Source organism: Ceratotherium simum, chromosome 33, assembly GCF_057802395.1.
Source record: "Ceratotherium simum simum isolate JZ-2026a chromosome 33, ASM5780239v1, whole genome shotgun sequence".
NCBI classification, from domain to species: domain Eukaryota; kingdom Metazoa; phylum Chordata; class Mammalia; order Perissodactyla; family Rhinocerotidae; genus Ceratotherium; species Ceratotherium simum.
This window is the reverse complement of record NC_141932.1, coordinates 5320698-5347450: the sequence shown is the minus strand read 5'-3', so window position 1 is coordinate 5347450 and position 26753 is coordinate 5320698. Positions and strand designations below refer to the sequence as shown.

Genomic DNA, 26753 nt, shown 5'->3' with positions numbered 1-26753 from the left:
ATCAAAAAATCCTAATTTAACCTGCAACTGGTGCCTGGATAGGCTGTCCGATCCTAGGGTATAGATAGCATCCGGTGTCCATCTGTTCCAGCCAATACGCACCTGTGTTCTCTGCCTCAAACATGCCGAATTCATTTCAGCCCCAGGTCTTTATACTGGTTGTTCACTGTGCTTGGGACTTTTAGCCCCCACAAATTTCCACAACTGTCGGCTCGCACTTTTCATGTTTTCAGTTGAAATGATATTTCCTCTAAGAAAACGTCCATGGCCACATGAGGCAAAATAACCCTCATTCTACTGCCCTATCTCATTGTCTTCATATTTTTATGTCACCTGCTTCTGCTCAAATTTATTTATGAAATGTCTGCTTTCCCCACACCCCATATGTGTACCCAAATTAAGGAAAAACCCCAAGTGGGCAGGGTTCTTACCCATCTTTACAGCTATCACTTTAGTTCTAAAATTGTTCCTGGCATCCAATGGGACCTTTTATTTGAATAAAGGAATGCCCACACCCACTTAATGAGGTGGGTGATGCCATACTTGCTTTTACAACTGGAAATTCGGGCTTAGGACTGTTGGCTCAAATACTCAACTGTTAAATGAACAGGATTTCAAATCCAGCTATATTGAGGTCAGGAAATGACTCTTTTCAAGCAACGGTGAATTGGGAAGGCATCCTATTCAACTGTACAGCTAGTGTCTGTTAAGATATTTTCAACTCAAGATCTTTGTTTAGTAGTCAATCTCCATAAACATCCTAAGATAACTACATGTCAAGTTATTACTGAGAGCTAAAGTCAATCGTTGTCACTAGCTCATTTGTACATCAAATTTACTGAAAACAGACGATCTGCTAGATACAGGACATCCATCAGCATGGACTCCTACCTACCCTCAGGGACTTGCATCTTCTCAAAAAGGCCCTAGACTCTGAAAATGTGAACCACTATGTCAATCCAAGATGTAAGAGAGTTCTGTGTGAGTTTTCTCTCTACTGGAGAGTTTGTTCTTAAAGTAGCAGGTTAGGCAATGAGAATAGCCCAGTTCCTGGCACAGAGGCAGCCGGCATTTCAGATAAGAATACCGATTCACTGTCTCTTTCCATTTCTTCCCTTAATTCTTTATTGCTGAAAGCTCAGATCTCACACATAGGACAAGATGGTGCCTTCTGCACAGCTGGATTTCAACCTGCAGCCTCTTCTGGAACAGCTCGACCAGGATGAGTTGAGCAAGTTTAAGTCTCTGCTGAGGACCCTTTCCCTGCAAGATGAGTTACAGCACATTCCCCAGATGGAGGTAGAACAGGCTGATGGGAAGCAACTGGCAGAAATTCTCACCAACCGATGCCCCAGCTACTGGGTAGAGATGGTGACCATCCAGGTCTTTGACAAGATGAACAGAACAGATCTGTCTGAGAGAGCAAAGGATGAACTCAGAGGTAAGGAGAAATGAGTCCACACTGTGTCCTGAGAGGAAGGAATAACAGTCTCCATGGTTTTAGAAATACAGAAATAACACTGAGCCTTGGGGATGTTACCTGTCCTGAACACAAATGCTAGACCTTCATAAAGTCTGGTGCCTTTCCAGGTTCTTAGTTCCTAGCTATTTCTACTCCTTGCAAGTGTTATATACCTATGCTGGCCTCCTCACGTTACATCCCTTCTCCTGTTCAAGACTCTCTGAAAAGTGTTCATGATCTCATTCTTTCATATGTCTTCCAAGATGTTAAACTATTATAGACCCTCTGTTTTGTTTTCAACTCCCACTTATAAAGTTTCCTTCCCCCATATAGTATGTCTGTAAACATCTCTCTATCTCTTACACACACACTCTCATACACCCTCACAAATTCAAACCCCTTCCCTCCTTTAGTTCAGCAGCACTAATAACATTTGGGTCTGGATGTTTCTTTATTTGGTAGGGAATGGGCATCCTGTGCATTGTAGGATATTTAGCAGCATCCCTGGTATCCAGATGCTAGCATCCCTGCACCTCTACCCTTTAGATGCTAGCAGCACACTCCCCACACTTGTGACAACCAAAAATGTCTCTAGACACGGCCAAATGTCCCTTTGGGGGCAAAATGGCCCTGAGTGGAGAACCATGTTTTAGGTCAGTGGTTCTCAACTTTGGCTGTTCTTGGGAATTTCCTGGGAAGCTTTAAATATACTGATACCCAGGACCCGTCACTGGAGATACTGATTTAACTAATTGATTTAGGGTTCCCCTGGGCATGAGATTCTTAAAGGCTTCCCAAGTGATTCCAATGTGCTTCCAAGGTTTTATAATGTCATCTAGGGCTCTGCTGCCTAACACAGTAGCCTATGTGGCTATTGAGCACTTCAAATGTGGCTCGTTTGTGAGGGCCGGCCCAGTGGTGCAAGCGGTTAAAGTGCGTGCGCTCTGCTTCAGCAGCCTGGGGTTGGCAGGTTCGGATCCTGGGCACGCACCGACACACTGCTTGTCAAGCTATGCTGTGGCGTCATCCCATATAAAGTAGAGGAAGATGGGCACAGATGTTAGCTCAGGGCCAATCTTCCTCAGCAAAAAAAAAAAAAGAGAGAGGAAGATTGGCATTGGATGTTAGCTCAGGGCTGATCTTCCTCACAAAAAAAAAAAGAACTGTGTCTCGTTTGAATTCAGGTATGCTGTAGACTAAAATATGAACTGGCTTTTAACTGCATTGTTTTATGTACTATCTCATCAATAACTCTTATGTTGATTACATGTTGAAGTTATAACCTTTTAGATAGTTACTAAAAACTTATGAAAAATAGTTTTACCTTTTTTATCTTTTATAGTGTGGCTACTAGAGATTTTTTTAATTACATAGGCAGTCTGCTTTTGTAACGGGCATTATATTTGTCTTAGAGAGCACTACTCTACAGCGTTCTTTTTCTCTCTCTTGCTCCTCAGCAAGGATCTTTAAAACATCTCTACATCCTATCCTATGATGTTTTTTAATTGCCAGTTTTATTCCAGCCAGTAATCTGTTTTTAGATTCATATTCACTGTCTTCAATAAGTAGGTGAGGATTTTTGACCCTAGCTGGCCTCTGGAGATTACAAATTTGAAAATAGCATAAAGAAACTCAGAGTTGGGGCTGGCCCGGTGGCTTAGCCGTTAAGTGCGCACGTTCCGCTACTGGCAGCCCGGGTTCGGATCCCGGGCGCGCACCGACGCACCGCTTCTCCAGCCATGCTGAGGCCGCGTCCCACATACAGCAACTAGAAGGATGTGCAGCTATGACATACAACTGTCTACTGATAGCTCAGAGCCCGTCTTCCTCAGCAAAAAAGAGGAGGATTAGCATGGATGTTAGCTCAGGGCTGATCTTCCTCACACAAAAAAAAGAAACTCAGAGTTGTATACCTATGAGGGTCTGGGTCTGAAAAGTGCAATTTTCTTCCACTTCCTCCTTTTTCAGAAGCAGCGTTGAAGTCACTTCAGGAAAATAAGCCTCCATCATTAGGTAAGTTACCTCATTTACAACCTTTTTTGTCATACGAGACTTTGGAATTCAGGGACTTGTTTTATTAGATCAGATAACGTTCTGAGCACTAGAGATGCACAGAAATATAAGACTTATCTCTACTGTCATGCAGGTGGGCAGTAGTAAGACATGGAGAGCTAAAACGAGGTAGTATTTAGACTAGAAATCAGTAAATACACACAAATGTGGGAAAGAACATGAGCTTTCCCTTGGAGTCTTGATAAGCTGGATTTTAGTCTGACCTAAGTCAAGGGTTAGCAAACCATGGCTCACAAATCAAATCCAGCCTGCCATGTGCTCCTGTAGTCCCACGAGCTAAGAACGGTTTTTACATTTTTAAATGATTGGGGAAAAAAATCAAAAGAATATTTTATGGCCTATTAAAATCATATTAAATTCAAATTTCAGTGAATATAAACAAAGTTTTATTTGCATACAGCATACTTATTTGCTTATATACAACCTGTGACTGCTTTTGCCCTACAAGGGCAGAGATGAGTAGTTACAACAGACTGTATGGCCCAAAAAGCAGAAAATATTTACCATCTGGCCCTTTGCAGGGGGGAAAAAAGTTTGCTAATCCTAGTCAAAAGGATTGTTGAGTGAGAGATTTTCAACATTCTGTTCTCTTGACATCACCAATATCCTTAAAAATGTGACTTGGGCTCCAATAGTAGATGGAGGAGTGGTTTGAAAAATAAAGGCACCACCATTCACACCTAAACCCCAGATGATCTGACTGCTTCTACGGATACACAAATATGTTAAATGTCCTACAATGACGACCTAAATCTCAAAGGTAAATTGATGGTCTAGTAGATCTGACATTTGACAATGCTTTAAGGAATAGCATCTGCCATGAAGTTGGTTTTCAATCAAATGTTCTGAGTAAACTAGCACCGGAGAGTTCTTTGTTTAAAACCTTGCTGTTGGCAACATGACGTTGTTGCTTGTGTTCTATTACTTGCATATAATCATTTTTCCTCAGTTCCTTCAGAGCTCCTGTTCTCCCACCCAATCTTCAAAATGGATGACTGGTTGGCCATTTCTTCACTCAGCATGCTGGTCCTGGTTGATATCACTTGGAGGCTTACCGGCTATTGATATCCCAAAGACTTTCCAAAGGATATCTTCAGACCAGTATTTTCCCTGAACTTCAAATGCTCATGTCCAGCGGCCTCCTGGATATCTTTTCAGAGAAATTCCACAGGCTCACCTCTTCATTACCCAACATTGAGCTTGAAATATTTCTTCCACTGTTATGACTCCACTCTGTTCCTATATTCCTTCCCAAGACAATGTAACTTTATCTACCTCATCAGAAACAGGGAATTGATCAATGAAGTCTTTCTGATGCCCTTAGGAAAGAGTGATTGTGTATATGTGTCCATTTCTCTCACCATGTGTTCTGAACTGCATAGGAATTCACTTGCCAGGAAAGGCATGGAAGCCTGAGATCATGGCCTGACACACTTTAATTTTATCTCCAGTACATCTTTAACATACCTTTTATGAAATATGGGCTTAAATATTGAGAACCAATCACTGAACTTGAGCCATCTTGAAGTCCCACTCTCTCCCAAACAGAAGTTTCAATACTAGCACAATGACAAACCCATAATGTCCCTTCTTTTCTTCAGAGATCACATGGACTCAGGAACCAAAATGTGAAAACCCGGAAGAAATACAGCAGCATTTAGAAGATGACGAGGAGCCAGGTTGGTCTTAGAACGTTCGCTGTTGGAGAAAGCTAAGCGAAACATACCCCTCCTTGCTGTCCTCTCCCATCTCTCTAAAACCTCATTTTCTCCACTATTTATAATCACCAACTGTCTCATGGAGAATGCCTTCCTCCCTTATACAAGAATAAAGGGAGGAAATGAACATTGAAGAGAATTCAGTTCATAGAACTTCATATGAAATTCAGTTCTTAAAAATTAGGAGTACATTGTATAGTTTCTCTTAGATTTTTCCACTTCGGATGCTCAGACGACTTTAACAATATCAACTCACAGATGGGAAAATTGAGACCTATTGTAGGTAGGTGGCTTGCCTCAACTGAAATTGTGGTCAGTTTAACATTAGTCTTTCTCTCAAGTCTGCCTGGTAGTATTTTTTTAAATGGCTTTATTGAAGTACAATTTATATATTATAAATTTCACTCATTTTAAGTGTACTATTAATAATTTTTAGTAAATTTACAGAGTTTTGCAACCATCACCACTATCCAATTTTACAACACTTTCTAAAAGATCCCTCATGTTCATATGTAGTCACTCCCTGGTCTCTCTCCACCAGTTCCAGACAACCATTAATCTACTTTCTGACTCTCTGGATTTGCCTTTTCTAGATATATGTGGTCTTTTGTGTCTGTCTTTCACCTAGCATAATGTTTTTGAGGTTCATCCATGTTGTTGCATGTATCACTAATTCATTCCTTTTTAACACTGAATGATATTCCATTGTATGGATATACCACATTTGGGTTGCCCATTCATCAATGGATGGATGTTGAATTGTTTCTACTTTTCGACTGTCTTGAATAACAGTGCCATCAACATTCATGTTCAAGTCTTTGTGCGGACATATTTTTATTTATCTTGGGTAGATACTTAGAGTTGTCTGATTCCTGACAGGTGGCATGCCACTACTTATTGACTCAAATACTTGAGTGGCTATAATGAGTTGAGGCTATTATGGTGAAGGTCTATCTCCTGATCTCCCGGTGCCTGTTCTAGCCCAGTGGAAAAGATAGATAAGGAGTTTCAATAAATCATTTGAGTTTAGATAGAGCAAGTACTTCTTGTTATGGCTCTATAGGGTAGAGGCATGTAACTTGATTTCAGGAGTCATCTGCTCTGTTCATCTCTATAAACTCAGGCATTGCACTTCCCAGCACATAATATGGACAAAGAAATTAGATTAGATTCTGGATTCCTCAGAGCCTGCTTTCACATCATATTTCTGATGAAAGAAGTACACCTATTTTCGTGTCAAGCTCACTTTAATTTGTATTTTGCAGAGCTTACACAAGTACAGAGAGAGGATGTCACAAACCCAGGAGAAGCAAAAGAAAGTTTGGAAAGAGAAGAGCCAGGTCTGTATCATATCTTCCTCGAGTGTCAGCTGATTCTTCATAAACCCCCACTTCTCCTTTTTTTCCTTTCCTACTTAACACAAGATATTTTTTCCCTAATGAATAATCAATTATATTCTGTCTATCCCCCAACTCATATCACTGAAGGTAAACAGGATAAATACAGAAATATAATGAAGAAGTTCTGGCACATCTGGGAGAAGAACTTTTGGCCTGAGGCCAGTGAAAACATCCATATTGTCGCCCAGAGATATGAGATGCTGATCCCATTCTGCAATCCTAAAATGCTTACAGGGCCGTTTCCGCACACGGTGGTGCTGCATGGTCCTGCAGGCGTTGGGAAAACCATGCTGGCAAAGAAGTTGATGCTGGACTGGACACAGGACCACCTCGCAAAGACGTTCCCTTCCACCTTCTATCTGAGCTGCAAGGAGCTCAACCACAAGGGGGCGTGCACTTTTGCAGAGCTGATATCCGAGAGCTGGCCAGATTTGCAGGATGCCATTCCAGAGATCCTAGCCCAAGCGCAGAAGATCCTGTTCATCATCGATGGTTTTGACGAGCTGAGAGTCCCCCCGGGGGCACTCATCCATGACATATGTGGCGACTGGCGGAAGCAGAAGCCGGTGCCCATCCTCCTGGGGAGTTTGCTGAAGAGAAAAATGTTACCCAAGGCCACTTTACTGATCACCACTCGACCGGGGGCCCTGAGAGAGCTCCGGCTCTTGGTTGAACAGCCACTCTTCATAGAAATCGAAGGGCTCTTAGAGCTGGACAGGAAGGCGTATTTCTTGAAACACTTTGCGGAGGAGGCTCAAGCGCTGCGAGCCTTTGACTCGATGAGGAACAACGCAGCTTTGTTCCACATGGGCGCGGCCCCCGCCGTGTGCTGGATCGTCTGCACTTGTCTGCGACTGCAGATGGAGAAGGGGGAGGACCCCGCCCCGACTTGCCAGACCACCACGTCACTGTTCCTGCGTTTCCTGTGCAGCCAGTTCACGCCAGCTCCCGGCAGCTGCCCCAGTCAGGGCCTCCAAGCTCCAGTGGAGGCCCTGTGTCTCCTGGCTGCTGAGGGCGTCTGGACACAGACGTCTGTGTTTGATGGAGAAGACCTCGAGAGACTTGGGGTAAAGGAGTCTGCCCTCCATCCTTTCCTGGACAGGAATATCCTCCAGAAGGGCAAAGACTGTGAGGGCTGCTACTCCTTCATCCACCTCAGTGTCCAGCAGTTTCTTGCTGCCTTGTTCTATGTCCTGGAGAGAGAGGAGGAGGAGGAAGATGGGGATAGCCACAGGTGGGACATCGGGGATGTGCAGAAGCTGCTCTCCAAGGAAGAAAGACTAAAGAACCCCACCCTGGCCCATGTGGGGCACTTCTTATTTGGCCTTTTGAATGAAAAGAGAGCCAGGGAGCTGGAGACAACTTTTGGCTGCCGAGTGTCCTTGGAGGTCAAGCAGGAATTGCTGGAATGCAGAATAAAGTCCAATGAGGGTAAACCCTTCTCCTCAGTGACGGACGCGAAGGAGTTTTTGTACTGTCTCTACGAATCTCAGGAGGAGCAGCTTGTGAAGGATGCAATGGCCTGCATCAAGGAAATGTCCCTGCACTTGAAAAATAAAATGGACATCATACACGCATCATTCTGCCTCAAGCATTGTCAAAACTTGCAGAAATTTTCGCTGCAGGTAGAAAAGGGAATATTCCTGGAGAATGATACTGCATCGGAATCAGATGCTCAGGTTGAGAGGTAAGAACTCTGACTTTTTACTCTGCTATATCTGCCTATCTTCAGCCTCATCCCATGCTCCATTAGGAAGAGGACAGGGTCTCCCATCATCTCTTGCTTAAGGTCGGCATTATCCCTCTTGTGGACTTTCATCCTGTTGACTTAACATTCAAGGCAGGAGGTACGATGTTGTGATTAGGAATGGGAGCTTTGGAACCAGACCTTCTTTTGAGACCTGTCTCCTTTTTTCTTTAGCTGAGCAATTTTTACAAGTGGCTCAACCTGTTCCAATCTGCGTGTTGGTTGTGTAGATTTCAGGAGATGTATGAAGTGATTGTTCCAATTTTGGCATGATTGCTGGAAAGCATTAAAGATGTGTGGTCAGAGGTGGAATCAACAAGGATTCTGAAAGCTACGCCTCATCCACGATCGTAGAGATTCTCTTCACAGGCACCTCGTCCAACAGACTTAGACAATGAGATGGTCCCCATCAGTTATGAGTCTTTGTTATTCTTGATTTAGGCTCAAGTAACATCAACTGAGCTCATACAGAGTTTCCAAATACTGTTTCTAACCTGGTGGCTACTGGAGAGTGTAATCTTCCATGTTGAGATGAAGATACTGGCTTCAGAAAAGTGCTTGACTGGGATTAGAACTCAAGTCTATTGGCTTATAAGGACCTGTGCTCACAATCCAAAATCACTACCTCGTGGTAATGTGTAGTGTCCTCCAATATACTGATGTTTATCTTGTCAACTCAACTATTCCTCATCCCTAGGTTGTTATCTGAAATCCTCATGCATATTTATTGGGCCAGAATAAAATATCCTCATTTCTTTCCTGGTGGAGGTGTCTGCTTGACACATCCCCTCACATTCCTTCATCACTTAGTAATGAGTCATAAACTTGAGTTACCCCCAGGGAGCATTAGGATTGTGACAGCTTGGCATGAACATTTCTCTACTGTACGGATAACCAGCAGTCCACAGACCTTATTTCTTCATCCAGATCCTAATTTATTTTTTCTTCTCTCATTCAAATGTTTACACAGACCTGCATATTAGTTTATCTAAATCTTTCCTCTGCAGGAGACTTATTTAAGAGATGCTGTGAAAGAAAAGAAAATTTGCACCAATAACCTCCTCTCTCTCTTCCATCCAAGATCGCAAGTCAAACAGTCTCTATTTTTCTTTTTCTTTCTTTTTAACCTTGATAGGATTAAGACCAATGAAGGTGCCAGTGTTCTTTAGTTAATGGCAGTTAATTAACCATAGTTAATGGCAGTTGTTAACCGTAGTTTGATTGCCTGGCTCTTGGAGCTCCTCTCTGAGAAGGAGGCAATGGGCGTCTTTAGGTTTGACTATTCTGATCTGTATTGCAAACTCATGTTTTTCATGAAAGTTCCTTTTTGAACTTTCATGAAAGTTCAAAAAGTGGCTTTTTGCCACTTTCCAGAATTTCTGTTCTACCCATCACAGCATTGCTGGTCTCTAACTCCCAAGGTGATTAAATCACAGATGTTCTCTGATTAGACCACTTCCTTCAGTAGCAGAGTCATAAGGAGGGAATTAGTGGTTTCATTATCTTATCTTGCTAAGACAGTTGCTAACACTAACCCTACAGAGTCTTTCAGTTTTTCTCCCCAGAGCATATCAACTGTGCTCTTTGAAAAGTCACAAGTTTTATGTGGATAATAGCTTTTCCTCCTCATGTTGTCTCAAGATGTACAATAAGATCATATATTTTGAGTGTGCCTCTCATCAAGGCAAAGACCACTAGTAAAATCAAAGGTATAATCTAGTCTTAAATAGCTAGGGACCCTAGAGCTGAGAAAACATATGTTCTGTCTGATTTCTTTTTTCTTCTATATCAAATCCCAAAATGTCTACTTTGTGAGACTTGCTATTCAATCAAGTCTACTAATATAGCTTCTCACCTCCTGAGACTGTTTGTTTCTTCTCTAGGCTCTTTTGAATCTTAGGAAGATATTCACATTGACTCAAATTAACCCTTCCATCTAGTGCCTTGATAAGAGCATCCCAAAAACATGGTCTTCTATAATCGCCTTGCCCTTCTACAGGAGGAAAGACGATTGTTCTTCAGAAGATAGAGTAACTAAGTGACCAACCTCAAAAGGTGACCAACCTCAAAAGGGTGAGAGGCAGGGTTGAAAATAATAAGTTGATCATTCAGTTAAAATTTTATGTTCTGGAAACTGACTGCCTTTATTTGCAATCCGCTTAGCTCAATTACAAGCTGAGAGGTAGAAGATGGTAGGAAGTGAGCATAGGTGTTGGGGTCAGATTGTCTGCCTTTGAGTTCTGTCTCTGTTACTAATTGAGTAAATGTGGGGTGAATCAGATACATTCTGTGCCTCAATCTCATTATCTCCAAGTAGCCATGGTATCTACGTCAGAGTAGTATGTTTTTTTTGTTTTTTGTTTTTTTGTTTTTTTTGTTTTTGTTTTTTTGGTGAGGGAGATCAGCCCTGAGCTAACATCCGTGCTAATCCTCCTCTTTTTGCTGAGGAAGACCGGCTCTGAGCTAACATCTATTGCCAATCCTCCTCCTTTTTTTCCTTCCCCAAAGCCCCAGTAGATAGTTGTATGTCATAGTTGCACATCCTTCTAGTTGCTGTATGAGGGACACGGTCTCAGCATGGCCGGAGAAGCGGTGCGTCAGTGTGCACCCCAGGTCCGAACCCGGGCCACCAGTAGCAAGCGTGCACTTAACCGCCAAGCCATGGGGCTGGCTCAGAGTAGTATGTTTTAAATAAGTCTAATTCTAAAATTATTCAAGGTGCTTGGCATACAGGAGCTTAAATACTAGATGCTGCTTTCAATTACATTTTGATCTCTTATTATATTTAACTTACTAGGTTACTTTTATTCCTTGCACACTTGCTCTTTTGTCTTCCTCCATGAAAACCTTCAGATATTAGACTACTCCCCAGGTTCACAGTCTCCCCTAGTCAATAACTAAAATATTTTAACTTTCCAACACATTCTGGTTTCAAGTGCCCGCACCATTTTCCTGAAAATCAAAATAATTTTTTTCTGATTACAAAGATCCCATATGTAAATAGAAAGTTAAAGCAGTATTGAAAAAGATAAGCCATGTCACCCACACAAATCCTACCAGCCAGAAGCAACCACCAGAACAAAAATAAATATTCTTTGAGAAGTCAGTGTATATGAATATGTAACTACTTAAAGATTATATTTTCTCAAGTTTTTATGGGTGTCATTTTAGGTTAGCAAATATAGTTGTAAATTAGCTTGAAAACATTATGTATATGGATACAACATTAGATATTCACATATTCCCTATTGATATGTATATTACTCTCAATTTTTTATCAATGATGTATACTTCTCTCAATCTTTTATCAATGATATGCTTGAAATTTTAACTTATTCTAACCCTTCATTAGATTGTTGTGCAAGAAGTTTAAGTTCTTTCTCCAGTGTTATGTCTTAGGTAACGAGTTTTCTGATAGTGGTGCTAAATGATTAAGTCGTCCAACTTTTAGAGTTATACTTATTTATGAGGGAAATATACCCAGAACAACCCTAAATACCTTCGCTGTGAGGAATAAATGTTAGTTTTCTCTCCAGGAATATCTGGTAAATCCCCTCCTTTGTCTCTTCCCTGTAGGTCCCAAAATGATCAACACATGCTTCCTTTCTGGATGGACCTTTGTTCTGTATTTGGCTCAAACAAGAATCTGACATTTCTGGACATCAGTCAGAGCTTCCTTAGTACCACATCAGTGAGAATTATTTGTGAAAAAATAGCCTCTGCTACCTGTAATCTCCAGAAAGTGGTGTAAGTAGAAGCTAATCCCTGGATTGAAACACCAAGGACATGACCAAGCTTCTGACATTTTTAATATTGGAGCAATATTTGAATTCCTATCCCAGACTCCAACAGGTTACTCAATACACAAGGAATTGAGATCCAGTCCTTAAATTTGTGTACTGAGAGAACCATATAAAGTAATTTTTCCAACTTTTTATTGTGTTAAAATATGTATAACATAAAACTTAGCATCTTCACCAATTTTAAGTGTACAGTTCATTGACATTAAGTGTATTCACATTGTTATGCAACCATCACCACCATCCATCTCCATAATTCTTTTCATCTTGCAAAACTGACACTTTATCCCCATTAAACAATAATTCCCCATGACCCCTTCTCCCCAGCCCCTGGCAACTACCATTTTATTTTTTTATGAAGTAATTTTCACACAATGTGAAATATGGTTTGGATGTCCACAAAACACCATGAGGAACATCAAGATCCTGGGGACAGTTTCAATATTATTATGACAACCATAGGGCTGTGCGTAGAGCAGGATCTCTGAACCTCTGCTGACATTTTGGGCTGTATATTTCTTTGTTGGGGGGGGTGCTGTCCTTTGTATTGCAGGGTGTTTAGCAGCATCCCTGGCCTCTACCTTCCAGATGCCAGGAGCACCCACACACTCTGAGATGCAACAACCAAAAATGTCTCCAGACATTGCCAAGTATCCCCAGGGGGTCCAAAATCACCCCTGACTGGGAACCGCTGATATAGGGAGATAGTATCGATGTGCTGAAACAGGCCTGAGAACTGAGTATTAAAATTCACTTGGGCTGGGTATATGTCTGTCTGAATACGACTTAAAAAATTATGTAGTTGAATAAAGTTGGAAAGAAAAGATGAGGCTAAGAAACACCAGACAAAGGTAATTATATAACTTACACGTACGCAGAACGAATACTTTTGCCATATAAGACAGCGTTTCAGAGTCTCCCTGGCCCTCAGTCTCATTTCTGTGGATAGTGTGCTGGTGAAGTCCTGCAACCTTACATTGGTGCTGGGTGGGGGGTGGCTGGGGAAGGAGAGCAAACACACTTCATCAGCTAAGTGAGCTTTCATATCAAGGACACTTGCTCTAGCTGCAGGTATCGCTTCTTTCTCAACGTAGAAAAATAAGAGCCTTTGCCCACTTAGGGTTACATCAGCCATGTGATCCTAATTCTAAATGCAAGAGCATTCCTTAGAGTCAAAGTATGCAGCAGGAAATAGTGCTCATAAAATGTGCCAACTGCTGACACTTCAGTGAAGAGATACCACCCTTCCTTATTTTCAAAAAGCCGTAGAAGAACAGCTTTCGTCTGAAACAACCGTTGATGACCGACTTCCCCTTTGCAAAAGTTTGCAATAACTAAAGAATTTGGAGCTTCTAATAGTTTCTAAAGTGAGATGTTGGCCAAGGGATTCAAAGTTTCAGTTATGCAAGATGAATAAGTTCTGCAGATTAGTGGTTACCAGAGGAGAAGGGGGTTGGAGGGTGGGTGAAAGGGGTAAAGGAACACATATGTACAGTGATGGACAATAATTAGACTACTTGGGGTGACTACAATGAAGTCTACTAAGAAATTTATAAACAATAATGTACACCAGAAATTGCACAATGTTATAAACACTATGATCTCAAAGTTACTGGAAAAAAATTCCATGAAAAAAAAAAAGATGAATATGTCCTGGTGACCTAACGTACAGCAATTCGACAACAGTTAACAATACTGTAGTGCATACTTGAAATTTTCAAAGAGAGTTGATCTTAAGTATTCCCACTCCAACAGAAAATGGTAACTACCTGAGGTGGTAGATATGTTAATTAGCTTGATTGTGGCGATAATGTCACAAGGTATACATATATCAAAACATTAAGTTGTACACCTTAAATATACACAATTTTTACTTGTCAGTAATACCTCAATAAAGATGAAAAATATTAAAAATTAGTTCTGTCTAAAGCTTAAATATATGACAGTCCTATGTTTCTACTTACATGCTATATAGGTATAGAAACTCAAGACCTCATCATTTTTTCTTTTCCCTAGCCTCAAAAATATTTCCCCACCTGATGCTTATCGGAACTTCTGCATCGCTTTTGATGGTCATGAGACTCTGACACATCTGACGCTTCAAGGAAATGACCAGGACGATATGCTTCCCCCCTTGTGTATGGTCTTGAGGCACCCGAAATGTAATCTGCAATATCTGAGGTATAGCTCACCATCACTGAAGTCCTCAGCATATAAACAGAGCTGCCACAAGCCTATACAACAATTCTGTGTAAATTAGAAAAAATAATTCCTTATTCTAACTGGAAATAGTACTAGCCAGGGCACATGTCCCAGAATAGAAAATGGGCTAGAGTTTGGTTTTCCACTTGTGTTGATCAGTGAACAACCTGGACAACCATACATAACAGCCCTGAGTCCAAAGAAACTCCCAGAAATAGGATATCATCTTCTGTCAGAGATAATTTGTATATGGTTCACGTTTCTCCTATGTCCTGATTCACAATACCAGCTACTGGCTTCATCTTTCCAGGCAAGGACCTTTCAGGAGCATCAGGTTTTCCCTTTCCTGGTAGTCCTCTGATATGAGAGATCTCCTCTGGTTTGAGAGATCTCCCCTTGGGAAGTTGCTCTGGTGATGATTACCATCATTGATCACGGGGTTCCACCGATCCTCAATTGACCACGTTTGAGTAGTAACAGGAACACAGTTTAAGGTGATCAGTTTGTCTCAAATTGTGGTTCTGCCTCTACCCATATGATTTTGGACTATTTAACTAGTTCTTCTCTCCATCAAGCAAATGGAATATTGCACATCTCACAAGGATCTGAGGATTGAATGAAACCAAGTCCAAGCACACATGCATTCAATAGTAGCTGCTATCATTATCAACCATTCGTAATGACCTTGCTTGCTTTTTCCTGTGAGATTCAGCAGGAACATATATTGTGTGAATCAAAGATTTGTGTCACTAATTTGTTTCTCGAAGAGTAAAAGGATACCCAAAATGGAAGGAGGAGGGCCCATATAAGTTTGGCTTATTTTACTGGAAGCAATTAACATTCCACTTGGTGTTCCAACCCCTAGCTAACTTGGGTTCCTCCATTATAGTTTACACTCTAAGAAGAAAGTGTTTCAGCTGAATTTTAGTGAATTTTAGCTATGTGACACATATTGCACTTGGCACTTCATGGGAATTATCAACCTTAAACACTCACTGTGAGGGTATGATTTACTTCCAACTTAAAGATGGAAACGAGGTTTAATGAAGTTAAGTAATTTGACTACATTTTCCTATATAGTAAGTGGTAGAATCAGGATTTTTTTTAGAAACTTCACCCCGAAGGCCGTGATGTTACACATAATGTTCCAAAGAAGTTCCACTTGCCCATGATAAGAATATCCATCTCCAGGAATAGAATACAGGTGCCATGTTGCATGCTCTGCTTGATTGACTGGATTTCTAAATAAGTAGTTCTCAGCGTGTGGTCTCCAGGCCAGCAGTGGCTGCACCCCTGGGAACATGTTAAAATCCCAGTTTGGGGGTCTCTCCTGGATCTTCTGAATTAAATTCTGGGTGTATGGCCCAGGAATTGCCTTAACACCTCTTCCAAGTGACTGCAAGACACCTTCAAACATAGATCACTTGACATCCAGAGTCTCTGAGGTTTTGTGTTTCTATCTGGTTGCCCTCAGATGACGCTGATGCAGCTGGTCCAGGGACCCCACTTTGACAACCAGTGCCCCAGATAATTTAGTCCCGGGTGTAGCATAATGCAGTGGAGTGAGAGATAGAACTGGAGACAGTTCTCCAGTGTTTGGTCTCAAGAATGACTTGTTCCCATTTCTCCTGCAGTTTGGTATCTTGTTCTGCCACCACTCAGCAGTGGGCTGATCTCTCCTCTTCCCTCAAAATCAACCAGTCCCTCACATGCCTGAACCTTACAGCAAATGAGCTCCTGGATGAGGATGCCAAGTTGCTGTACTTGACTCTGAGACACCCAAAGTGCTTCCTGCAGAGGTTGTCGTAAGTCAGTCCTCTCTTCCCACGAAGCATCTCTGTTTTAGATCTGGGGACACATAGAGAAGAACAATGGTAACACCTGGACTTGCTGGGCACTCTGTGTGGAACCTCCTACTGATGTCAACACTTGGTTCCCATTTTTGGTCCCAGGAAGATGTCTCATACATCTTATCCTTCTCTCATCCCTGGTCCTTCATGACTGTGAACACTAGCACGTGATTGAGAAAGGGTGGGGAATTAACAAGAAGGGCTGTAGCTGTGGACTCTAGTATTTGAAGAGTTAAGAAAGTTGAACTTTGGAAATGTTCTCACTGTCTTACCACTTGTGTGGTGCTTTTGCAGGTTGGAAAACTGTCACCTTACAGAAGCCTATTGCAAGGAGCTGTCTTCTGCTTTGATTGTCAACCAGAGGCTGACACACCTGTGTTTAGCAAAGAATGCTCTGGGGGATGATGGGGTGGAACTTCTGTGTGAGGGCTTGAGTTACCCTGAATGTCAACTACAGACCCTAGTGTAAGTCCCTGCTGGCTCTGTGTGCATGTGTGTGTGCACACACATACTGGATTCAAGTAGGACAGTTGCAAGCATTTAATAATTCCTCTGAATATACCAAGTGTGATGCTGATGGTGAGATCTGGTGAGACGTGGGAGAGGGTGAGAGAACAAATTACAACAAGTGGTATCAATGTTCTATCAGGGATTCAGAGAAGTAGCTGGTTTCCAGGTTTGATTTTTTTGTTTTGTTGTTGTTTTTTATTGATGTTTTAATAGTTTATAACTGTGAAATTTGGGGTTGTACATTTTTGTCCATCACCATATGTATGTCTCCCTTCACCCCTTGTGCCCACCCCCTACCCCCGTTGCCCCTGGTAACCACAATACAGTTTTCTCTGTCCATGTGCTGATTTATATTCCACATATAAGTGAGATCATACAGTGTTTGTCTTTCTCTTTCTGGCTTATTTCACTTAACATAATACCCTCCAGGCCCATTCATGTTGTTGCAAATGGAACGATTTTGTCTTTTTTTATGGCTGAGTAGTAGTTTTTTAATGTGTGTTTTTAGAGCTATGTAACAAACTTCACCTGCAGTTGGGTGTAGATGTGTTTATTTGCCAACAAGCTCAATATAATCCCGTTAATACTAAAATCATAGGACAAATTTTTAGAAATGAATGGGGCTGCACTGATTATTTCTATTCGTAGATCCTATTCAGCGTTAACATCTCTGGGGGTCTTGCTATCTACAAAATTGCCTCTGACAGTTAGTAACTGTCTGCTTTTCCTATAAATTAGTTTTAATCTAGGATACACCTTAAGGCACCCAGTATCTGAAAACCACTCATTCACTTAAAATTTCATGAAGTATTTAGTTCATGGTTGGAGAGAGGTAGAAGGAAAGGATTTTTCCCCATTATCTAAGCCCCCAAACACTAAAATAAGATAAAGTTCCCTAGGGAGTAAGATGTTCCCCACCCACTAGTCCTAAATTCAAATCAAATTATGTTAGAAATTGCTGCCATCCTAGACATCTAAACAGAAAAACAAAATAATGGCAGTCAACACGTATTAAGCATCTAATATATGCCAGACACTATGCTAACATCTTGCCAGAGATTGTTTCATTGAATCCTCTCAGCCTTATAAAATCCTTATCTCTCCCAGTTTGCAGATGATAAAACTGAGGCTTAGACAGTAAATCTCACCAAGTTGGCATCCCTGTAGAAGATATGAATCTCAGAAAATATAGGTCAAGTCCTTTTCTTTCTAAGCCTCAACTCAGTGTTTTTATCCATGCCCCTATTTTGCTAAGTTGTCAAAGCTTAATTTGCTTGGGCCTTCCTCTATTACCCCATAGTCATGGAAGTTTCTACAAATTTACAAATTTACCAAGCCATGGGGGTGTCTATCGGCTCCTTTCAGTCCATGTGGGTCACCCTCAAATCTGTCATCCATTCCTATTGTCCCTCCAGGTCCTAAGGCCCTCAGCTTGGGGAACACAGGTGCTGAGGCTGCCTGTGGTCCCACATCCCTAGATATATCACATGACCATTATTCCCTGGGGTCTGGCTAAGTCACAGGGGGCCTTTGTGGAGGCCAATGCCTATACCATCACTTTGAGTTCATCAAAATTAAAGGGCAGCTGTGTTGGTCTTCTATTGCTGCTGGAACTGTTTTATAGTTCCATAAGTCAGAAGACCAATACACATCTCACTGGGATAAAACCAAGATGTCTGCAGGGCTGTGATCCTTTCTGAAGACTCTAGGAAGGAATCCATTCCTTTGCTCATTCAGGTTGTTGGAAGAATTTGGTTCTTTGTGATTGTACGACTGGGGTCCCTGTGCCCTTGTTGGCTGCAAACTGAAAGCCAGCCTCATCTCATGATTTCATTTCCATGTCTCCATTATCTCCAAGCTTATCTAAAACCCGAGGCTTGAGGTTAACAATCATGGTTTTGGTGCCTCTCACCGGTAAGGGACTAACAGGGTTTTTTTCTTCATGTGATTGATTTCTAGGCTATGGTACTGCAACATAACCAGTGAAGGCTGCAATCATCTCTCAACGCTTCTCCAACAAAATTCAAGCCTCACGCACTTAGATCTGGGGCTGAATCACATAGGAATTATTGGACTGAAGTTTCTGTGCGAGGCTTTGAAGAAACCACTGTGTAACCTGAGATGTCTATGGTAAGTTATGTTTTTCTGAACTTTATATCTGAAATGAAATATCATTGGAGCAAATCCCCCCAGCTCTAATACAAAGGACTGGAATAAATTCAACTGAGTATTTTAAAAATCCACTGGGGTAGAATTTTTCACAAAAAATTTTTTTCAAGATCCCAAAATTCCTAGGGAACCACAAAAGACCTTGGATAGCCAAATCAACCTTGATCTTTATCAAGTGTAATGGAGACATTACACTTCCTGATTTCAAACTGTATTACAAAACTATAGTAATTAAAACAGTATGGTACTGGCATAAAAACAGATGAATAGACCAAGAGAACAGAATAGAGAGCCCAAAAATAAACCCTCACGAAAACAGTCAACTAATCTTTGATAAGGACACCAAGAATAGTCAATGGGGAGTGGATAGTCTCTTCAATAAATGGAAAAGAATGAAATTGAACCTTTGCAACATACACAAAATTTAACTCAAAATGGATTAAGGACTTAAACCTAAGACCTGAAGCCATAAAACTCCTAGAAGAAAACATAGGGCAAAAGCTCCTTGACATTGGTCTTGGCAATGATTTTTTGGGTGTGACACCAAAAGGACAGGCAACAAAAGCAAAAGTAAACAAATGGGACTTCATCAAACTAAAAAGCTTCCTATACCAAAGGAAACAATCAACAAAATGAAAAGACAACCTACAGAATGGGCAAAAACATTTGCAAACCGTATATCTGATAAGGGGTTAATATCCAAAATATGTAAGGAACTTATACAACTTAACAGCAAAAATAAAAATAAAAAATGGGCAGAGGACCTGAATAGACATTTCTCCAAAGAAGACATACAGATGGCCAACAGACACATGAAACGGTGTTCAGCATCACTAAGCACCAGGGAAATGCAAATCAAAACTACAATGAGATGTCACCTCACACCTGTTAGAATGGCTGTCATCAAGAAGACAAGAATAACAAGTGCTGGTGAGGATGTGGAGAAAAGGAAACCTTTATGCACTGTTTGTGGGAATGTACATTGGTGCAGTCACTATGGAAAACAGTATGGTGGTTACTCAAAATTAACAACAGAACTACCATATGATCCAGCAATCCCACTTCTGGGTATATATCTGAAGGAAATGAAAGCAGGATATCAAAGAGATAGCTATATTTTCATGTTTATTGCAGCATTATTCATAACAGCTAAGACATGGAAACAACCTAAGTGTCCATCAACAGATGAGTGGATAAAGAAGATACGGTAATCATATACACAATGGAATATTAGCCATGAGAAAGAAGAAAATCCTTCCATTTGCGACAACATGGATGAAACTTGAGGGCATTATGCTAAGCGAAATAAGAGAAAGACAAATACCATATGATATCACTTACATGTGGAATCTAAAAAAGCTGAACTCATAGAGTAGAATGGTGGTTACCAGGGGCTGGGGGAAAGGGGGAGACATTGGCCAAAGGGAACAAACTTCCAGTTATAAAGATTAACAAGTTCTGGGGATCTAATGTATAGCATGGTGATTATAGCTAATAACACAGTGTTATATACTTAAAAGTTGCTAAAAGAATAGATCTTAAATATTCTCACCACAAAAAAGAAATGGTAATTATGTGATAGAATGGAGGTATTAGCTACTGCTATGGTGGCAATCACTTTACAATATATAAATGTATCAAATCAACGTGTTTGCACACCTTAAATTCACACAATGTTGTATGTCAATTATATCTCAATAAAGAGTAATGAAAAACTCCAGCAACTTCTATTTTCAACAATGAAAAATAGGGAAAATTTGCTAAGAGAATAGATCTTCAGTGTTCTCACCACAAATAAAAAATGGTGACTATTGGATAAAGAAGATGTGGTATATATATACAATGGAATACTACCCAGCCATAAAAAAGACAAAATCATCCCATTTGCAACAACATGGATGGACCTGGAGGGTATTATGTTAAGTGAAATAAGCCAGACAGAGAAAGACAAACACCACATGACTTCACTCATATGTGGAATATAAACTAACACACGGACAGAGAGAACAGTTTAGTGGTTAGCAGGGGGAAGGGAGTTGGGGGGTGGGCACAAGGGGTGAAGGGGTGCATTTATATGGTGATTGACAAATAATAATGTACAACTGAAATCTCACAATGTTATAAACTATTATGACATCAATTAAAAATTTTTTTAATTTTTAAAAATGGTAACTATGTGAAGTGATGAATGTGTTAATTAATTTGATTCTGGTAATCATTTCACAATGTATACATATATTAAATCATCACGTTGTATACCTTAAATACATATAATTTTTATTTGTCAAATATACCTCCATAAAGCTGGGGGAGAAAATTCACTAGGATGGTTAAAGGAATAGCTTCTAGTCTGGGTCATCCAAAAGCCAGCAGTTAAAAATTTCAAGGATGCAATGCCATAAGGCATCAAGAAGCAGCCACTGCTGCCCCAGCTCCCAACCTTCAGAGAGGTAGAAATTAGACACTGAACCAGAAAACGTTGCCTCTACAAGCAGATAAATGGCCTCAACTCAGTTCTCTCACAAACCCGTGTGAATTAGGTACCATCAGTCAGAGGCACTTGAACCTGGAGCCCTACCTGTGAAGGACTCTCGAAAGGTAACCAGTTTTCTAGCCTCTACAGTACAAGAAGATATAGCGTAGTTGTAGTGCCCAGTCTCTACTGCATCATAGAAATGCTTGGAGCTTTGAAAACCCCGACACCCAGGCTGTACCCCAGACCACTCAGATCAAGATCTCCAAAAGTAAGACCCAGATAACAGGTTTTTTTAGGTTTTTATTTTTTATTACAGTAACATTGATTTATGACTATAAATTTCAGGTGTGCATCATCATACTTCTATTTCTGCATAGATTACATCGTGTTCACCACCCAAGGACTAATTACAATCCATCACCACACACATGCACCTAATCCCTCGTTTAGCCCTCCTCCCTCCCAGCTTTCCCTGTGGTAACCACCAATCCAATCTCCAGACAACAGTATTTTTAAAGGTCTCAGCATGATAGCAGTTTGCATTGGTGAGAATGCCAAGTGAGCAAACCCTCAGAATCGCAGGTAGGGAACCACTGGTGGTTACAATTCATGGTATGTATGTGTTTGCAGGAGAGTGGCAATGTTAATGGTGATGGAAGGCTCTCTTAACCACACATACTACCGGCATAGGGAAGGATGGCTGCCCCTTATCCAGTCAGCTATAACTTCCTGGCAGTATAATCTCAGTTATACATTCTAGTGAATAGAGCTAGTTGTATCCATCAGAGAAGTTGATTATGATAATGTAATATGTATGCATGTTATTCAACAATGTACCAGGGAGTATGCTGAATGTTTAATATTTAGCCTTTTCTAAATCCTGGAGTAAATGTAAATCCATGACCTATTCCCTTATGTCATATGTGTGTGTGTACATATGTGTGTATACGTATGCAAGCCCTTTGAATGCTTATAGGATTCCTGTTTGTCTCTGTCTTCAGCCCGTTCGACAACTCCAGATGGAAGAAAGCTTTCTCCTCTCTACTACCCTCAGCCAATACCCATCTTTATACTTCCTCTGAGAATTTGGATAGGCAGAATTTAGATATCTGTCCCAAACTGAGTTGCTCTTTTTCCCTGCCTAAAGTTGCTGCTTCTGCAGCTCAAAAAAAAGATTATTTTATTTACTCAGAACAAAATTCTTAATGTGTCTTCTTTTGTCCTTTCAAATATGAAGTTCGATCCTTTTTGAAGTCCTGCTACCCCCTTCCAGATATCCAGAATCTGCTCTCATCCCCACACACGTCCTGGAAACATCTGGTTGGTATATAGGCTTCAAATTAATCTGTATTCTGCCTTCTTTGTTCCCCTACAGTTCTTCAACCAAGCGGCAAGAAGAACTTCTAAGTGTAATACGCTTCTGCTCAAAACCTTCAGTAGTTCCCCATCTCATTCCAAGTAAAATCTGAAGTTTACAATGGCCTAAGGGCCTTACATGAGCTGGCACCCTCTTATCTATGACCTCATCTCTTACAACCCTCCCTGGCTCACTCTCAGGCTGGCTGCCTTCATGTTGCTTTACATGGTAATCATGTGTAACCTCAGGGCCTTTGCACAAGCTATTTCTCTGCCCTGGGGAGCTCCCACTCCTGATCTCTCTATGGTTCATTCTCTTCAACCCCCTCAGATTTTCTCTACCATTGTAGCGACCATCCTCAGCTACTCCCTTCACCCCTTACTCTTCATAACCTTTATTGGATATGAAACACTATTTATTGGCAATGGCATCTGTTTCCTATTACTGGTGAGCTCTGAGGGCAGAGACTTCTATTGTTCACTATTGGACATCCAAACCCAAGAGTGTGCCTGACACATAGGATGGTATCAGTAAGCACTGGTTGAATGAATGAATGAATTTTTGTGTTTCATCTGTAGGTTGTGGGGATGTGCCATCACTCCTTTCAGTTGTGAAGACCTCTCGTCTGCCCTCAGCAGCAACCAGAACCTGACCACTCTGGATCTGGGCCAGAATTCCTTGGGCTACAGTGGAGTAAAGGTGCTGTGTGATGCCTTGAAGCTTCAAAGTTGCCCCCTCCAGACACTCAGGTAAGATCTTCCTACATCCCAGGGTGTTTTCTCCACAATAGCAGGTCTGGAAGGGGCACAAACCACAGGAATTTGTTGTAGGCATCCACAGCTAACATTGGTCTCTCATCCATTGATATTTGGTCACCAGGTAACTCTCCTATCGATTCCTTCTGTGCTTTGGCAGGTAAGGTCAGTCAAAGGATAAGTCCAAAACTCGATCTGAAACCAAGAAGCTGGATTAGGGGCTCTTCTAAGTGAGGGAGTGTTATCGCAGCCAGCCATTGTGGTGTTAAGGAAATCAAACTGCAGCTCTCCTGTCAAGTTTTGGAAAGCATTTGTTTTCAGGCTATATTGGTTACAGAGGTCTAGCAGGTCAATGTCAGCCTTAGAAGCCTGTTCTCTGGAATGTGTCTGCTGTCTGATGAGAGTAGTCTGTGACAGTAGAAGCTATCACCAATTGTCTGTCATCTACCGGCTCATCTGAGCAAGCTGTCATTGAGTTCTGTTGTTTACTTGCTACCATGGCAACAAAGAACTACAGAACTCTTCCTAGGAGTGTGGGAACTTCTTTAAATTCTCAGATACAACATAAACAATTAATGGCTTAAAACGATAATTATGTAGAAGAAATAGATTATATATTTACTTAACATGAATCTCGGGCCCCAAGGTACCTTGCTAGTCGAAAGAAGAGATGTGTGGACACTAAATTTTTTTCCTTTCCTAGCCCCTTGTGAGTTAGCACTCTTGCTTTAGATAATATTGGTGAGTTTCAATCAAGATGTAAAGCCCCCACAAAGATAACATTGGAACTGTTTCTCTAGACCAGCCAGTCAGACGTTCTTTCCTGGGTCTTTGGATCTCAAGATGGGTGGCTTAAGGGGAGGGCTTCTTCCTGGATCATAGATCCTAGAAATGCACAGATGCGCTGGCCCTGCCCTTTTCAAAATGTGGTTTTTAGCTCTTTGATTCTATCAGCTACACCATATCCTTCTGATAAGCCCTTTTAAGTTTGCTATAGTCGTTTTCTCTTGCTTGCAGCCAAAGAAACCTACCTTCACTCCTCATCCTTAGAGCAACACATTGATATCTTCCAGTGTGGACCTTCCATTTCTGATTTCTTCAAGACTTTTGGCCAGACACAGTTCTACTGTGGGAACTATTTTTGTTCTCCTACCACATGACCAACCTCCAACAATCATGAATAAATGCAATTATGTTTGACCTTGGAGGGTCGTGTTTAAAACATTTTGAAGCTAGTTCGCCCTTATTTTAGCCACAGCTATTTTGGCTGCTGTTTTGATATATGTGTCCATTGTGAAATGATTACCAAAATCAAGCTAATTAACATATCCATCACCTCACGTAGTTACCTTTTGTGTGTGTTGTGAGAACACTTAAGATCTACACTCTCAGCAAATTTCAAGAATACAAGACAGTATTATTAACTGTCACTATGCTGCACATTAGATCTCCAGAACTTATTCATCTTATAACTGTAAATTTGTTGCATGGATGTATTGTGAATCGTGAACAAGAAAACAAAAATCGATTCATGTACTAGCAAAACCAGGACTAGCAATGCCAACAAGAAATGTGGCAGCTAATATCCTTTGTCTCTTATTTTTATACATATTTTGCTTTAATTATTCCCTCTCCTGTGTTGACCCCCATTTCCACATTCCCATGGCTGAATATGGTTACTAAAAGATGAATCCTAATCCAGGGGCCGGCCCCGTGGCTTGGCGGTTAAGTGCGCGCACTCTGCTGCTGGCGGCCCGGGTTCGGATCCCGGGCGCGCACCGACGCGCTGCTTCTCTGGCCATGCTGAGGCCGCGTCCCACATACAGCAAATGGAAGGATGTGCAGCTATGACACACAACTATCTACTGGGGCTTTGGGGGAAAAAAATAAATAAATAAAATTATAAAAAAAAAAAAAAAAGATGAATCCTAGAAATGAGGCTGCTGTCTATCATTGCAGGTCAAATAAAGGGTGGTAGTTAGCAAGTATCACATAGCCAAGGGGATAAAAAGCTGGTCCAACTGACTTGGTTCAAGTGTGTGCGCCTCATCCTGGGTCCACCAAGTAAGAGAAGTTGTCAAAGTGAGTTATGGAGTAGATATCACATAACTGGAGCTATATCACATATGTGGAGCTATATCACGGATATATTCATCAATTCCATATCTCACACCAAGGATGATTTGATAATCGCCCACAGATTGGCTTTATACCATTACAGTGCTAACCTGATATCTTTTTGTCTCTATCAAATCAAGATGGAACTCTATTTTGCAGCATACAATAATCAATAACGATGGCCCCTGCTCTGCAAATCCCTAAAGCATGAGACTTGCAGACACTTGACTGTTTGGAATGAATCTCCTTGAAGCAACAAGAAACTCTTTTTTTCCATTGTACCCCCAGATTGAAGATAGATGAATCTGATGCTCGAATCCACAAGCTGCTGCAAGAAATCAAAGACAGCAACCCACAACTGACTATTGAGAGTGATCATCGAGATCCAAAAAACAACAGACCTTCTTCTCATGACTTCATTTTCTGAATCCCCCTGGAGTCATTCCTTCTACAGTAAAGTCATGGATCTTCAAGGTGGTGGTGAACCTCCTATGAGCCTTCTCAGCAGTCCTAGTTTCTGGGCCAGATGTTGTTTTAGCCGTGGTTGTGCCTCTGGCTTACATAAACATGCACAAGTCACTTAACTCTGTTATGAATGAAGTGTCTGTATCTTGAGTATGTAGAGAGGAATAAAGGTGGAAGCATTCATGAGTGAAGTTGTATTTATTAATGGATTCTGACCAAACTTAGAAAAGAGATATTTTATTGGGGGAGAACTTAGTCCGGGGTGGGGGGGAAAGGGATGGAAATATTTGTGATCACATTGATTTCTGATTACTTTGCCAGTCATTGCCCTGTCCTGGTATTTCTTAACCTGCATGGATAGCTGCCTGATAGTTCTTCCTCAGGAGATTATTTCTCCTACCAAACCCACAATATTTTGTAGGACTCTTAGGTGCTTCAATGAAGCACATATATAATCATGTCATTGCTCTGATTAACTTTCTAATAATTCCAACTTTACTTACAAAGAACTTCATGGTATGCATAGCTCTTCCCCATAGAGTTCCCAAAATGTTTTGTGACATACACAATCCCAAAATTCCTTAAAGAAACAGTGTAAATAATAATTACTTTTCTATAAGCACTAACTTTTAAATTTTTCTTCCAATCCTC

At 41.0% G+C, this 26753-nt stretch overlaps 1 protein-coding gene across 1 annotated transcript; it reads left to right on the top strand.

Annotated features, from left to right (window-relative positions):
* Window positions 1-1154: 1154 nt before the first annotated feature.
* NLRP2 (NLR family pyrin domain containing 2) lies at window positions 1155-26288 on the top strand. Its single transcript, XM_087421129.1, has 12 exons — window positions 1155-1441; window positions 3431-3475; window positions 5137-5214; window positions 6519-6593; window positions 6741-8340; window positions 11977-12147; window positions 14217-14381; window positions 16037-16207; window positions 16547-16717; window positions 18722-18892; window positions 23343-23513; window positions 25926-26288. Exons 1-12 carry the CDS (start codon window positions 1162-1164, stop codon window positions 26062-26064), a joined length of 3237 nt encoding a protein of 1078 aa, XP_087277255.1. The 5' UTR covers window positions 1155-1161; the 3' UTR covers window positions 26065-26288.
* The last annotated feature ends 465 nt before the right edge of the window (window positions 26289-26753 follow it).

Bases quoted from the DNA above. Each gene is read 5' to 3' on its own strand.
- NLRP2 (XM_087421129.1), top strand. From the start codon at position 1,162: ATGGTGCCTTCTGCACAGCTGGATTTCAACCTGCAGCCTCTTCTGGAA. The intron at 1,442-3,430 runs GTAAGGAGAAAT...CTCCTTTTTCAG, and splicing joins AGCAAAGGATGAACTCAGAG to AAGCAGCGTTGAAGTCACTT. The intron at 16,208-16,546 runs GTAAGTCAGTCC...GTGCTTTTGCAG, and splicing joins TGCTTCCTGCAGAGGTTGTC to GTTGGAAAACTGTCACCTTA.